We start from the raw sequence: 16189 nt of genomic DNA, 5'->3' as shown, positions 1-16189 counted from the left end.
CAAACATCAAGGTTACCATTTATGCAGTGGACAACTGCTCTACTTATTCTCCAGTTTCCCAGCAGAGAAAAATTGAGAAATAATTATTTTCTTCTTGATGCTTGAAATTTGAGAAGTTACAGCTTGTCGCCACTTGAGTATAATCACTTTTTCTTACATGCTTACATTTTTTGTACTGTGTTATTGCAACACTTGTCATGGTATTTCTGTCATCCCATTCTATCATACTAAGGATTGCTATTACCTACTGTAAGCTCACTCTTCCCACATAATTTTGCTTTGAGTTAGGCTGCATTAAGTTTTACAACTCCAAAAATCTCTACAAAACACAAGTTCAGGGAAATACAAATTAATATCAACTAAATTAACTTCTCTGCTTTGAAAACACCATGAAGTAGGCTGACATTTTTGTCAGTAGACTAGTGCTTTATTTGTTGCAGGTGCTACCTTTCATGGTAAGAAGGTAAACTTGCCGCACAGTAGTCCCAGATTACCATAGGGCTGTGCTGCCATTAGAGAGATATCTAGTGGTGGTTTAAACCATCACCCCTTTGGCGAGGGACAAGGTCAAGAAGGAGAGTCCTTTCAAAGGAAAAAGAAAGGAGAGTCCTTTGTGGTAACATCAGCTGGTGTGGGAATTGAATTCATCTTTTGGCGTCATGCTACATTGCAAACGGCCATCCAGCCAACTGAGCTAAAGGTGAAACATGCAGCATGAGACCTTCTCACTTTTACTTCCTCTGGAAGACTTCTGCTCATTTATCTCCGTCCATCCTGTCTAAAAGGCCATCTTGTATTTTCCCTCAATTTATTGTAATTGTCAGTGAGCATGAATATAGGCATCATATTTTCGCCATAAATCTGTTTTCTTCATAATTTCCTTGTTTAAATCCTTTGTTTTTGAAACAACTGGTCAACATTGCCGAACTCTCGAGATGGCTGCAATAATCATGAGAATTAGCTGGAACCTTCCAGAACTTTCTGAGAGTCACAGGCAGCTAGTCCATTCACACCACCTTTAACTCTGGAGATTTGGCTTGCTGTTTATTATGAGTATGAGCTGCCTGGAGACTCCAACTTGCATAAAGACCACAATGCAAAGGAATTCAAAGTTTACTACTGATACCAAGATGGTAATGATATTTCAATTACCTCCACAGGAGCCTTCTGCATCTCTTCACCTCTCAATGACATTTTTGATAAAAGCAATCAAAAACTACCCTGTCACATGACTGGAACCTGACCTTGATAAACTGCTGATGCATACAGTTTAATTTCTGAATTCAGTTGCTGTCTTATGAGAAAAAGGGTTATAGAATGACTGCTCTCCATATCTGCCATCCCCTTTCAGAAGTCTCATCCCCAGAAAGAATCTGACTTTGCCTGGACTACTTTCCTGAGCACCGAGAAAAAAAATTGCTGCATCTTTGATTCTAATCTATCTGCTTTCCCATTCTTAGGAAGAAAAAAGTTGCAACCACAGATCAGTCAGTTGATAGACATGTGGTTTACTGGACTCTTAAGCAAGTAAACTGTTACCAACATCCTTGATTCCGAAGAAATTTATGATTTGCAACTGACTTCCTTTTTCTTTCTACGGTGCATGCTTTTGTGTGAAAAGGAAAAGAAAATATCAAGCAATACCTCGCTGGTCTCGGGACTTGGGGGCGGGGGAAAGAATTTGTAATTCGTATTTCCCCTCACTCTGCTTTTTGTCTGTGATTAACAGGATGTACACACTTTCTGTTTGCCAGCAATTTATAGCCAACAAAATCCGAAGTCACCTGGTATCTTCACAATGGAGCAGTTTCAGTCTTCAGAGTTTTCAAACCTTGCAGCTTGTTCTTTTTTTTTTGTTTGATAGCAGCTTTTCTCCTCCTGGCCCCACTTGCAGGAATCTGAGCCAAAGTTGCTGCCAGTCTCTAAATCGAGGCTTTTCAGCTGTACATATATAGATGATCAATTGATGGTATTGACCTCCATGAATCAAGTTAAGAGGAATGACCTCACCAGCAAGAGGCACAGCATGGGTAGAAGGACCCAATAGTGAAACAGCATGCTAGGAGACTCTGTTCTACTTTTTTTTTCAGGAGGGTGGGATGGGTTCATGTTACAATAAAAATCACTGTTCAACATGAACAACTAGCATGTTTTCTTGTGTGCCTGGTTAAAAGCACAATATATCCAGTTACTGTGTCTTACAAAAGAAGCCACTGATTGTCAAAATGCAATTGTGAGAATGATCCAAGCCCCTTGGGTGGTTTTTGTCAGTCGAGATGAAGATCAGAAAATCAAAAAAGGGAAGACGTTGGAGATCTGAAAGAAGAATAAAAGAAGCTGTAAAACCTCAATGGGTCAGGAAGCATCTGCGAAGAGAAGGTGAGTTAATATTTCAGCTAATGACCTTTACTCAGCTAATGATCTCCTTGGCTCTGGATCTTTGCCGGCTGGATCCTTCTAGTTGACTGTAGGTAACCTATGCAACATTAGGATGTTGTAAGTGCATTTGCCTTTTCTGCTGAGCACTATAACTTTCGGTCAGTTCCCATTTGCAACTAGATCAGTGGCTTGGGTCAATTGCTTATATGGAATAACTGGTTTGCCTAAGGGGTAATTGATCAAACCCATGGTGCTGGAAGTGCAAATTCTGAGAGTTACAATACAGGAAGAAATTCTACTTTATTGCGCAGATTGTCAGTGAAGCTAAGTACTATTTCCTATGTCTGGTATAATCTGCTGCCAGGCAAAATTTCAGTGTATTGGTTGTGTACCTACCATTCAGGATGTTTTAGGGCATTGTGTTGTAAAGTAGTGGTTCAAATTAATTAATTTACTTAATTTGTATAATTAAGAGCTACAAAAAAAGTGCTTTTTAATAGAAGTAAAGAAGCAAAAGGTGTGCTGGATAAGTAGTGGGTACGCTTCAGATGAATCACTTCTAGGTTATCAGCATGTTGTGAGTCCACCTGTTATAAAACTGGGAGCACTGGCTTGCTGTGTGACTGGTTTACTGAAGTGGTTAAGTCTCTGTATTTCAACCTTCTGGCCCTCCCCTTCCTGTTTCCATTTATACTTTATTGTTTTGCAACACGCACATGATGACAGACTTGAACTGTTTTGACAAAGTATTTGTAGATCACTTGATTCAGGGCATTGCATACAGCAAAGAGCAGCTTAGTTAATAGGCTGCACTTTTGAAAGAATGCATTAAAGTTTGAAAAATAACCATGCCAGACTAAATTGAATAACCACCCTCTGCTTGCTTGTCAGGTTATTGCTTGTGTAATCGGCTCAGCCATGGGAAAATAAAGCGGGCGACAGGTCACGTGCGCCAGCTTGCGTTGTCCAACACAAGGCAGTGTGATTTGATTGGCCAGCTCTGGGATGGTAGTGCTGAGACATGTTTAAGGACGGCCTACAGATGACTGGAAAAATACCACCGCGACCTCCCCCCCCCCCCCCAATCCACCCTCCCAAGGGTATGATCAAGCTTGCACAGTCACAGCAGTGTGCTTATAATAATAGGACCTCTTAGGTTCAAAAGCTGTACTGTATCATCCCCACTGTTAATTTCATTGCTGTACATGGTTTTCTAGTACCATTCTTTTAAGCCAGTTGAATTAAACAGCTGTTAGATGTGGGGGCGGTAGTGACACTATTATGGTAACAGCATGACTTGAAGCATTCTGTTAAAATATTTCAGTTGATTTTTTTCTAAAGAAGTGAAAGAGCCAGAAAAAGTCTTCTGCTAGGATTGTGAACATCGCAATTTAATCCATAGTGTAGATCTTAAACTGTACTTTAATTTTATTGATCTTACTGTACATACACAGTGTCTTAATTTTGATGAGCTGTAGTTTCACCAGATTTTTGTAGCTCCAGTGATCTTGACATGAAAGTACCTTGCAGGGATGCTGTCAGGTTCATGATTGTCAGGGCATGTAATGAGTTTCTTGCTGCAACAAGCTACCCCTCCCCCTCCCTTCTCGTGCAAACCAGCATACCATGCCTTTGTGCCTGCTGTACTTGCTTCTTATCCTATGGAGGAGATAGCATTAGTTGCACTGCAGCAGCTCCACCTGCTGCAGTGTGTTCAGCTCATCTGACTCTGGCATTCAGACCCTTCTGAGACTCTGTGTCTTGGGCAAATTAGTCCCTGGCGGAAAGGACCCCCTTTGAAATGAAGGCAGCCAAATGATGGCAGGTTTATTGTGAGATCATCTTTTTGGAGGGTGCATCTGTGTCGGCAGGTGGACACGAGTTTTTTTTGTGTGTGTGTGTGTGTTAGGGGGACATGGGGAGGAGAGAGAGAATAAAGTATTGAGAGGAGTACAAGTCCACCCAAGGAGCTGTCAGAAGTGAGGATGCCAGAGATGGGGACTAGATGCTGAAAGAGGCTGTAAGTCGCTGCTTACTGAGCCGTTCAGTCCCTCTGTAATCTGTCATTGATCAGCCTGGAATTAACATGTCTCCTAGCATCAAAAACTTGGATTGTTTCTCCCCAATGCTGTGTCACTGTAAAGTGGCGTGTACCAACAGTACTGTATCACTGATGTTTGGATGTAAGGTGGGTTGAAAATTGCATTCCTGCATGTGTACATTATTTTAAAATGCAATGAGAATCAATGGTGCATTTGTAAGCATTTCACTGTGCATGGACTGATGTCAATATTAAGACCGTAGCTAAAAAGCCATCTCTCTTGAATGGTGCTGACACTCTATACTGCAGTTCAATCAATGGGAAATCGGTGCATTCGGCTGTTTAGCTCAAGCGCCTAACAAACTATTGAATGTAAAGTGGGACACACACAAGCTGCTGCTCATCGTTATGAGAATCCTATTAAAACAGGCCTTTATGTTGCTGGTAGAATTTGATGGCCTTTTTAACCCAGCGGAGAAAAATTCACTTCACTTGCTTGAGCATTGTCTTTTTCTTGTTCTTTTCAGGATTTTACTTGTACAGTCTTTATACCAATGAAGGGACAGAATCTTTGATATTTATTTTTATGTCCTGTGATGTTTGGATGTAGACTCTGGTTTTTAAAATATTACCAAAAGCAGCCTGATATTCTAAAATGGTTGGGGTCTTTCAAGTAATTCACAGTCCCTAGAGCAAAACAGCACATCCTGAAATCATTGAACTATTTTTTTGTGTGGTTATATTTAATCAGCTGAAAATGCTGTAATTCGAGGGGTTTTTTTTGTTCTGATGTCAGCTAATTAAAATCTAGGAGACAAGTTTATTTAAGCAAGATAGTGATTAAATTTATTTTCAGCCATAATCTCATAAGCATAATAATTACGCATGACTGAGTAATGTTTAAAAAGACGTAGACATTATTGATTACACTTTGCCTGTTTTCAAAATAATCTATTTTAAATTGCAAGCCATTCACAATGTCTTAGTTCAAGAATGTTATTTAAATAGGTGAGCTTTCTCCCAATATTTTAATTTTAAAGTTGCTAAAAATCCCTCATCCTGTTCTAATCCTGTCTCTTGCTCCTTCGAGCAAAAAAGTTTAACTAATTTTTTTTGTAATTGTCCTATTTAAGATCTTTAACACTTTGTAGCAGTGGACCAAGTGAGAGGACATCTTAACGAATTAATTTTCATGAACCTTTCAAAAAATTTCTTTCCTCTCTTCCCCCTTTCTGTTTATCTCCATAAATTGAGCTCTTGGTCATTAATCATTTTAAGGAATATTGGAGAGATGGCGAGTGACTTTGGTTCAGTATGTTAATGTCTGAGGCACTTTGGAGAAGGTAGATTAAATGTCTGCCAAAGGTAGACAATAAGTGCAGGAGTAGGCCATTCTGCCCTTCGAGCCTGCACCACCATTCAATATGATCATGGCTGATCATCCTTAATCAGTATCCTGTTCCTGCCTTATCTCCATAACCCTTGATTCCACTATCCTTGAGAGCTCTATCCAACTCTTTCTTAAATGAATCCAGAGACTGGGCCTCCACTGACCTCTGGGGCAGAGCATTCCACACAGCCACCACTCTCTGGGTGAAGAAGTTTCTCCTCATCTCTGTCCTAAATGGTCTACCCCATATTTTTAAGCAGTGTCCTCTGGTGCCGTACAACTTCCAAGAAACCTAGTCTTGCCATGTTAAGGCTAGTATTTCACTATCAGTTTCATGTACTAAGAAAGAGATGACCAACTCTGGCACCTGTGCTGAAACCAATTAGTGCAGGATAGGATTAGTACTTATTAAGTAAGCACATGTTTTCCATGTGCCCTGTGTGAATCTTTTCTGTTCTTGTATGGTGTGTGTGTGTGTGTATGAACATTTTAGCTTGAAGATATTCAGATTCAGTTTAGTGTTTACAAGCATTTAATAAAGCTCTGATCTGTATGTGATAATTGCTAGGATCACATTTCAAGTGCCTGTGGTTGACCTGATGTATATAACTTATCAGTTATGATGCTTGTTGCTGGTATATGTTTACATGGCTGTTTTTGTCTCTTTTGTAAGCCGATACTTGATGCATAAGCTGAGAGTCCGTATCAGTGAGTGATTTGACAGTAAAAGATTACTCAGCTGAGCTCAGTTGTTTTGAAAGAAAGAATTTGTTGTTACATAGCAAGTTTCATTACCATTATGGATGTCTAATCACTTTTCCAAGTAATTATTCTAAGCAAACATTGCAAGTTTTGGTCACTAGCAAAAACTTTAAGACAGTAAGACCACCCTATTTTAGGCAGTGTTTGTTGAAGGATTGGCATATTTGGCACCTTAGTTTAACATGTCATCTGAAAGAAGACACGTCAAACAGTTCGCACTCTGCCACATACCAGTGGCAGTGTGGTTCACTTGTTCAAGTTCCTGGAGGGTGGCTTGAATTCATGTACTTCTGACAGAGGTGAGGCCTACCAAGTCCGATTTGCTATGCGGTTTTCCACCAGGTTACGAGGAAGCAGTCAGCAATCCATTTCTTTTCTAACGGGCTGATACTTGCTAAAGATAGTTGTCAGAGTATACAGCAGGATATGGTTGTTTGGAGACTTGTACAGTGAACTGTCAAATGTTTAATCTGAACAAGTACAAGGTGATGCATTTTGGAAGATCTAATGCAGGAGAGAAGTTTATAATAAATGGCAGAATCCTTAGTAGCCTCAACAATAGAGGGATCGAGGAATACAAGTTCATAGTTCCCCGAAAGCAGCAATACCAATAAGGTGGTCAAGAAGTCATTGATATGTTTACCTTCATCAGTCGAGGCACAGAGTATAAAAATTGATTAAAAATGTTGCAGCTGGACAGAGCTTTAATTGGGCCACATTTGGGATAAGGTGTGCAGCTCTGGTTGCCACGCTACCAGAAGGATGTGGTGACCGTGGAGAGTGTACAAAACCAGTTTACCCTCCAAACCAAGTAGTATCCTGGTATTAGCTGAGGAGAGACTGGGCAGACTTGGATTGTTTTCACTTAAACATTGAAGGATGAGAGGCAACCTGATAGGAGTTTATGAAATTGAGAGGCATGGATAGAATGGATCATCAGAGTTGTTTTTCTAGGGTAGAATTGTCAATTACTAGGTGATACCTGATTAAGGTAAAAGGGTTTAAAGGAGATTGAGAGGCAAGCTTTTTATACAGAGGGTGTAATTACTAGGAATGCAGTACCAGAGCAGGTGCTGGAGGCAGAAAGAATAGGTAAGGGTATCTTAACAGATACATGAATAGCAGAGAATAAAGGGATGTACAGCATGTAGATGCAAAAGTGGGGTGGTGGACTTCAGTTTAGAAAGGCAGCATGTGATGCCACAATGTTAGTGGTTCAAAATACCTTTTTCAACTGTATTGCTGTGTTGTTTGTTCTTTGGTGCTGCAGTGGATAATAAAATACAATTTGGGAAAGTGAGAGGTGGTGACAGAACAGAATATGGTATGAACCATCTTGGTTTTGTGGCTCAGCATTCCGCATTGTCAAGCATCTGCTTATACTGTAAGAGCCAGAATGGCAACTTTTTTTTTGAGGGAAAGCAAATAAAAAACATCATTTTTAAAGATATAAGCATTATTCATGCTTTCAACTGTCTTAATGAAAGCTCAGAATCACCTAAGACTGTCTTAAAAAAATGCACAAACTGTTGATGTGATCACTTTTTTACAATATTGTAAACTTTGATCATTATATATTCACCAAAATCTGCCAATTTTTAATTTTTTTTGCACTGTGGATTCAATTCTATTTGAAAAGGAAGTAAAGCACCATAATCCACTTAGCAACATCAGACTTCCTTTGAGACAAGAAGCATTATTTGACTACAAATAAATCTACAAGGCCATAAGACATAGGAGCAGAAGTATGCTGATCAGTCCAATTGAATCTGTTGTGCCATACAATAGATCATGGCTGATCTAATAATCCTCAACTCTGCTTTCCTGTTTTTCCAATAGTCCTCAATTCAATCACTGATTTAACGATCTTTTCACCTCTGCCTTGAATATACTAAATAATACAGCCTCCACAGCCAACTTTGGTTAAAATAAAATAAATCCACAGGTTTATTCCCCTCTGAGAGAAGAAATCCTTCTCATCTCTGCCCTAATTGAGTGACCCCTTACTTTGTGATCATGCTGTCTGGTCCATCCCTAGACTGTCCCACAAGAAAACATAATCTCTCCACATAGACCTTGTAGAATCCTCTAAGAATCTTGCCTATTTCAATAAGGTTTCCCCTCATTTGTCTAAACGCCAATGAGTTCTGGCCCAATCAACTGAACCTCTCCCCATAAGACCATCATACCCCGGATCAATCGGTTGAACCTTCTCTGGATTGTCCCTACTGCCAGTATATCTCCTCTTGTATGAGGGGACCAAAATTATACACACTATTCCAGGTCTGATCTAACTAATGCCTAGGATAATTTAAGCAAGATTAAACTGTTTTTATACGCTATTCCCTTTGAAATGGCCACCAATCTGTTAGATGCAACAGCATGGGTTCTTAAGCAGCCTAACATTAGCTGATCAACCACCTTCTAGAGCTGGCAGGAGTGGGCTGAGAAAGAAATTTAGGTGCAAAAGTGGTTGAGAAACAATGGACGATGTTTAAGAACATAGTTCATGGTTCAAAGCAAAGACACTTCCAGTAAGGCTTGAGGAATGTAGGAAAAGGATAAGCTAGCCATGATTAACTGGGGAAGTTAAGACAGCATCATTGCATTCACTGCTTTCCCAGTATTTATCCTGCTTGTTACCTCTTCAGTGAATTCCTATAAATTTGTCAGGTATGATTTCATCCTCATGAAACCATGTTGATTCTGCTTGATTATGAATACCTTGCAGTTCTATCCTTTAAAATAGACTTTAATATTTTTCCAAATGCAAACATTTTCCTTATTGGCAGTTACCTGTTTTCTGTCTCGTTCCCTTTTTTTTTAAATAATGGTGTTAGATGGACAACATTTCAACCCTCCGGTACTTTTCCAGAATTTAAAGAATCCTAGTAGCTTGCTACAAGTGCATCCACAAGCTTTATAACTATCTTTTTAAAATCCTAAAATGCATCCTATCAGGCCCAAGGGACTTGGTGGTCTTCAACCCCCAAATTTCTTCGTGTTTTTACTTTAGTAACAGTGATATTTATTTCCTGTCACCTCTTTTGTTTCCACCCCTTGATTATTTAGTGTTTTTGGAATGCTATTAGTGTATTTTACTGTGAAGAATACACAGTGCAAAGTACAAGGCTGAGTTGGACACATTTTTAATCGGTAATTTAAGCAATGGGAATAAGGCAGTAAAGTGAAGTTGAAGATTATCAGGTCAGGCACAACCTCTTTGAATGGTAGAGTGGGCTCAGTGTGTGGAATGGCCAAATTCTGCTCCTGTGTTTTTGGTGCTGCTGTCTGTCTTATTCAGTTCCTTCTGCCATTTCTTGGTTCCCCATTATTATTTCTCCAGGCTCAAACTTAAACCTGTGTGACCTTGGCGTGCCTCTTCATTTGTATATGCTTAAAGGTCTTAAGGTCTGTCATGATATTACTTGCAATTTTATCCTGAAAGTTTATTTTCTCCCTCTTTATTATCTCTCTATCTGTCTAATCCATGTGCAGTTCTCCAGCAACTTTTTTTGCCATGACTTTAGGCACTCGGATATTTAGCCACGGTTGTCAAGCACCTTTGTACCGATTTTAAAATAAGAAATTTTTCAAATCATTGTTTTCTTTTTCCCACATCCATCCAAAATATATTTATACGATGTCAGAATTGTGCTGCTTGTTCTATGAAAATTATTTGCTCATTTTTTAGTAAATTAGTTATGTTGAACAGCTGTCAGCAAAATATGACTGAAAAAGATGTATTTCTTTTATCTTTTGTATCTATATAACTTTCATAGCACTTAAACATATAGCACAATTGTCAGCATGGTGTGGCTACTTTAAATGTAGTTCATGTTTTTCTTTGATAGTAGCAATGTTTTGGCACACTGACCTTCCATCGGAATATTTTTCTTCCACACTTATTGGTGTACAGGCTATTAGCAAAGTGCTAGATTTTCAGTAATTGAATATGCTCTATTTTGTTTTTTTTAAATTGTGATTTCTGAAATTTTCACCTTTTCCATTAAACGGAAATCTGGGAACTTCCAACGTTTCTGCCGGGAATTGCATTTTGTCATTTGTTTCATTTTCCATGAAAACTAGAAAAATAAGTTTGCAGTTTTGGACATCAGCTGCGGCCTTTGATTTGGTTAGTTAACACCTGACCCTGCAAGAAATGCTATAATCTCCCTTCCAGTAAGTAGAATAAATTAACAGTCAATAAATTTTTGTTTATTACAGTGGGAAATTTAAGTTCATACAAACTAAATTCCTCTAGTTGTAAGTGTTGATTGCAGTTACATTGTAGTTGCTGATATCTGGCTGCATTTTGATTTGTGATGCCATACTAATTGATTGAAGGTGATATGCATAAACCCGAGGTCTGCTGGGATTGTGTGTTAGTCTATTTGGGAGTTTTCAAATGCACTGTTTGCAGTGGGCTGCAGTTAAAATGCCTGTAGTTTTTAACTGAAAGATTGCTTATTTGTGAGGAAAGTAGGAAAAGTTTGGAATACCAAAAGAGTCAATCTGGTTCCCCATATGAAATAACAGTTAATGTTTGTTAAAATATGAAATTCCATTGATCTGCTTTTTGGAGGCATACATACAAGTTAGGAACAGGAGGTAATTTGGCTCCCCAGGCCTACTTCATAGTTTGATAAAGCAATGCTTGATTTGCTTGACCTCCCGACTCCATAATCTTTGATTTCTGTGATAATGAAGAATCTACCTAACTTAACCCTCTGAGAGGAAAATGTAAGCCTCCTCAAATAAAAGCAAAATATTGCCAATGCTGGAAATCTGAAATAAAATATTTCCTCATTGCAGTTATAACAGGCAGGTCCTCTCTTTTTTGAAAGCTCTGACCTCTCGTTCTGGTGTTTTGCATAAAGGGAAATATGTACTTAGTATCCACCATCTCCAACAACATTCAATAAGCTTGATACCCCACTGGACAAAGCAGCCAGCTCAATTGGCACCATATTGACAAACATTCACCATGAATATTCAGGAGCAGCAGTGTGTACTATTTATAAGATGCTCTACAGAAGTTCACCAAGGCTGCCAAGACAGCACCTTCCAAACCCATGACCACTACTGTCTAGAAGGACAAGGGCAGTATGTGTGTAGAGCACTGCCACTACCTATTTCCAAGAGTAATATGTTATTGATCCTGCTAGGGAGCAGGCAATTTCAGATCTAGTGATTGGTCATAAGGCAGTGATCATAACATTGTAGAATTTAGCGTTCCATTTGAGAGGCAAGAACTTGAGTTGGAAATAATTGTGCTAAGCTTAAATGAGGATAATTACAAAGGAATGAGCACAGAGCTGGCAGGAGTGGGCTGGGAAAGAAATTTAGCTGCAAAAGTGGTTGAGAAACAATGGACGATGTTTAAGAACATAGTTCATGGTTCAAAGCAAAGACACTTCCAGTAAGGCTTGAGGAATGTAGAAAAAGGATAAGCTAGCCATGATTAACTGGGGAAGTTAAGACAGCATTAGATTGAAAGAAAAACCACAGGGTAGCAAAGGTTAGTGGTAAGCCAGAAGATTAGAAATGTTTTAGAAACCAAAAAGAGACAACCAAAAAAAAGAGAAAATAAGGTTTGAAGGTAAACCTGCAAGTAACATCAAAATGGACTGTAAGAGCCTCTTTGATTACATAAAAAAGGAAGAGAGAGGCCAAAGTGAGCACAAGTTCCTTTGATAACAGGGGATGGCAGAGGAGTTGAATAAATACTTTGCATCAACCTTCACATTAGAAGACATCAATAACATTCTAAACTTACTAAATATTCAACAAGCAAAATGCATAAATAAATGCAATAACAGTCACCGGAGAAAAAGGGAAACTAATGGGGCTAAAGACCTGTACATCGGACCTGCATCTCAGGATATCAAAGCAAGTAGCTACTGAGGTAGTGGGTGCAATGATAGTAATATTCCAGGAATCACTAGATTCTGGAAAAGTCCCAGAGGTTTAGATAGCTACCAGTGTAACATCTTTATTTAAAAAAGGAAGGAAACCAAAACATTGATAATTATAGGCCAGTTAGCTTAATACCTGTTATTTGGAATGTTCAAATCTATTATAAAAGATGTAATAGTAAAGCACTTAGAAATACATAATATGATCAAGCAGACTCAGCATGGCTTCATGTGGAAGAAATTATTCCTGACAAATTTGAGAAAGTAATGAGCAGGATAGCTAAAGATCTGAGGACACAACCTTTAGAATAAGGGGTCACATTTTTAGTGTGGAGGAATTTCTTCGAGTGTTGAGTATGTGGATTTTTTTAATATCAGAGTGGGCTGTCCACGCTGGATCATTAAGTGCATTCAAGCCAGTGATAAACAGATTTTTAGTAACGAAATCCAGGATATGGGGATAAAGAAAGAAAATAGATTTTATGGTTATCAGATGAGCCATGATCTCAACGAATGTTGAAACAGACTCAGCGGGCTAAATGGTCTCCGTCGTCTGGTCACCTGCAAAATTTCCTCAAACTCTCACACCATACTAACTGGAAAATATATCACTGTTTCTTCAGAAATCCTGAACTCCCTCCCTAACAGCACTGTACATGGACTGCATGGTTCAAGGAGACAGTTCATTGCCACCTTCTGAAGAAACACTAAGGATCAGCAATAAATGGGGTGGCACGGTGGCTCAGTGGTTAGTGCTGCTGCCTCACAGCACCAGGGTCCCAGGTTCGATTCCAGCCTTGGAGTTTGCACATTCTCCCCATGTCTGCGTGGGTTTCCTCCGGGTGCTCTGGTTTCCCCCCACAGTCCAAAGATGTGTCGGTCAGGTGAATTGGCCATGCTAAATTGCCCATGGTGTTAGGTGCATTGGTCAGAGGGAGACGGGTCTGGGTGGGTTGCTCTTCAGAGGGTTGGTGTGGACTTGTTGCCCCAAAGGGCCTGTTTCCTCACTGTAGGGAATCTAATCTAATCTAATCTAAATGCAGGCCCAAGGGGAGGCAATGGCCTAATGGTATTGTTAGCGACTATTAATCCAGAGGCACAGGTAATGTTCGCTTCGAATCCCGCCACGTCAGATGGTAGAATTTGAAATCAATAAAAATCTGGCATTAAGAGTCTATTGATGACCATTAATCCATTGTTGATTGTTGGAAAAACCCATCTGGTTCACGAATATCCTTTTGGGAAGGAATGTGCCACCTTTATCTGGTATGGCCTAAATGTGACTCTAGACTCTTATCAATGTGGTTGACTCTTAACTGCTCTCTGGGCAATTAGGGATGGGCAATGAATGCTTGCCTAGCCAGCGACGCCCTCATCCCATAATGATTTTTTTAAAAAGCCCAGCAATGCCCACATTCCATAAGCAAATTAAAAAAAAGGTCTGGTTTCCTCAGGATTTTGTATGTTTTGATAAGATTATCTCTCTCTCTTCTACACTTCAGTTGAAACCTGCTGAACGCAATCAACCATTCCTCATAAAATGATCCCTTCTTCGGAGCACTCAATTGAATGAACCTTTTGTGGATGGCACAGAGGCTCTGTGGGGCTTAGCACTGCTACCTCACAGCACCAGGGACCCGGGTTTGAATCTACCCTCTGGCAGCTAATTGCACGTTCTCCCTGTGTCTGTGACTGTTTCCTCCAGGTGCTTCAGTTTCCTCCCATAGTCCAACGATATGCAGGTTAGGTAGATTGGTATGCTAAATTGCCCATTGTGCCCTGGGGTGTGCAGCCTAGATGGATTTGTCATGGGAGTGCAGGGTTTTAGGAGTAGGATAGGGAATTGGGTACGGATAGGATGGTCTTTGGAAGGTCAGTGTGGACTTGATAGGCCGAATGCCTGCTTCTACATTATAGGGATTCTATGATTCTACAAGTGGACTTTTAATGTAATTGTATCCTTCCTTACGTAAGGAGACAAAAACCATTTGGGGTTTAGCAGTTAACTGATAAGTTTCAGATTTGTCCATGTTTTCGGGTCCATGTGTATCTTACTCATAGATCTTCCCCTGATTCCCTAACCTCTTATGGATTGTACAGAGCATAGTATCTGTGTGGCAAAGTGGAATGTTTAAATACAATTGAGGAACATTGGGCCTACAAGTATTCTGGTGGGGTGGAGTACATGTATGATGCTGAAAGGATTTTAAACCCTGCAACTTCAATCTTTATTGCAGGTATAAGATATTGAAGTTACTAATAGAAATTAGTTTCCTTTTCCCTTTTGTCATCTTTAGAAAGTCTGTCTTTACTGTAATTAACTTGGTTAAAAATCATACAACACCATGTTATAGTCCAACAGGTTTATTTGGAAGCACTAGCTTTCAAAGCGCTGTTCCTTTACTACCTGATGAAGGAGCAGTGCTTTGACAGCTAGTACTTCCAAATAAGCCTGTTGGACCAAACCTGGTGTTGTGTGATTTTTAACTTTGTGTACACCCAGTCCAACACTGGCACCTCCAACTCGTAATTAACTTGTGCAGCATGAGACTGTGCAAGCTGTTGACTTCATTGATATTTTTTGTCTGAGGCTATGGTAACAAAATATTTAATCTTAGTGGAAAACGTACGCAGTAACACGTAACTGATAGAAAAATAGGGATCTAACACACACACTTTACAGTTTAATGTATTAAAATGTTTAGAATTGATAATAAGGAACACTATATTCATATTGATTCAATTGCAAAGTGATTGTGTTTGGAGCTGTGTATTTAGAACATAGAACAATACAGCGCAGAACAGGCCCATCGGCCCTCGATGTTGCACCGCTCTGTGAACTAATCTAAGCCCATTTCCCTACACTATCCCATCATCATCCATGTGCTTATCCCAGGATACAGGCAGGACATTCCAAGCCCTTACCACTCTGAATAAAGAACCTGCCTCTGACATCTGTCTTAAATCTATCACACCTCAATTTGTAGCTACCCCTCAATTTGTAGGTAAAGCTATACTTTCAGGTATACTGAAGGATAATCATGTAATCTGTTTTGAAGCCTGCACCTCAGCAAACCTGGATGGTTTGATTGTTGGGGATTAAAGGGGGCCCAGCGTGTTTTGTTGAGTTACAGGTAAATGGTGTGTAGTATTGGAGACATTGACAGCAGTCTTTGTACTAACAGTGGGTAAACTGCGTTTATAAAATCTTGAGAGAATCAGGTTTTAAACAGTTGAGGTCAGTCTTGGAAAGAATAAAAGAGTTGGGCCTTCATGGATAGCTAATCAGCATATCTACCCAGGTACAAAGCCCATATGATTTACATTGAAGATGAGATTTGAATGGGAAGAATTTCTACAATACCGCTAAAGACTCTCTGGTCTATTACGTCTGCTAGAGTCCAGGAGATAGAACCATGAGAGCCATGAGAGTCTGTGATTCTCTATCCTGGAATGTTGTTAGAGGTCAAAAACGAGCCCAGAAGATTTCCTGAGTTTGTACTGAGGGACGAGCACCAGCAGTACTCTAGCCGCAAAGAATGGCTATAGAATTGTAAGTTACCAGGTTGAAAAAAAAAATGATTATAAGCAAATCTTGGGGAGCCAAGAATCATCTTTGACTGATTCTTGGGAGAACTGAATATCTATTTAAAATACAGTGCAACATATACGGGAGTTACTCTTGGTTGTGTTAGTTCT

At 39.6% G+C, this 16189-nt stretch overlaps 1 protein-coding gene across 16 annotated transcripts in view; it reads left to right on the top strand.

Annotated features, from left to right (window-relative positions):
• dlg1b (discs large MAGUK scaffold protein 1b) overlaps positions 1-16189 on the top strand; it is a 471082-nt gene that overhangs the window by 140969 nt on the left and 313924 nt on the right. For 3 of the 16 annotated variants that reach the window (XM_043702502.1, XM_043702495.1, XM_043702492.1), the window contains exon 1: positions 4451-4567. The exons of the other annotated variants lie outside the window; for them this stretch is intronic. In XM_043702502.1, coding sequence (XP_043558437.1) covers positions 4466-4567 — 102 coding nt within the window. In that variant the 5' untranslated portion in view covers positions 4451-4465. Of the gene's footprint in view, positions 1-4450; positions 4568-16189 lie in introns of those variants that run through there. 16 annotated transcript variants of the gene reach the window in all.

Source organism: Chiloscyllium plagiosum, chromosome 13 (genome assembly GCF_004010195.1).
Source record: "Chiloscyllium plagiosum isolate BGI_BamShark_2017 chromosome 13, ASM401019v2, whole genome shotgun sequence".
Lineage (NCBI taxonomy): Eukaryota > Metazoa > Chordata > Chondrichthyes > Orectolobiformes > Hemiscylliidae > Chiloscyllium > Chiloscyllium plagiosum.
The sequence above is the reverse complement of the archived record's forward strand: the minus strand, read 5'-3'. Positions and strand labels throughout refer to the sequence as shown.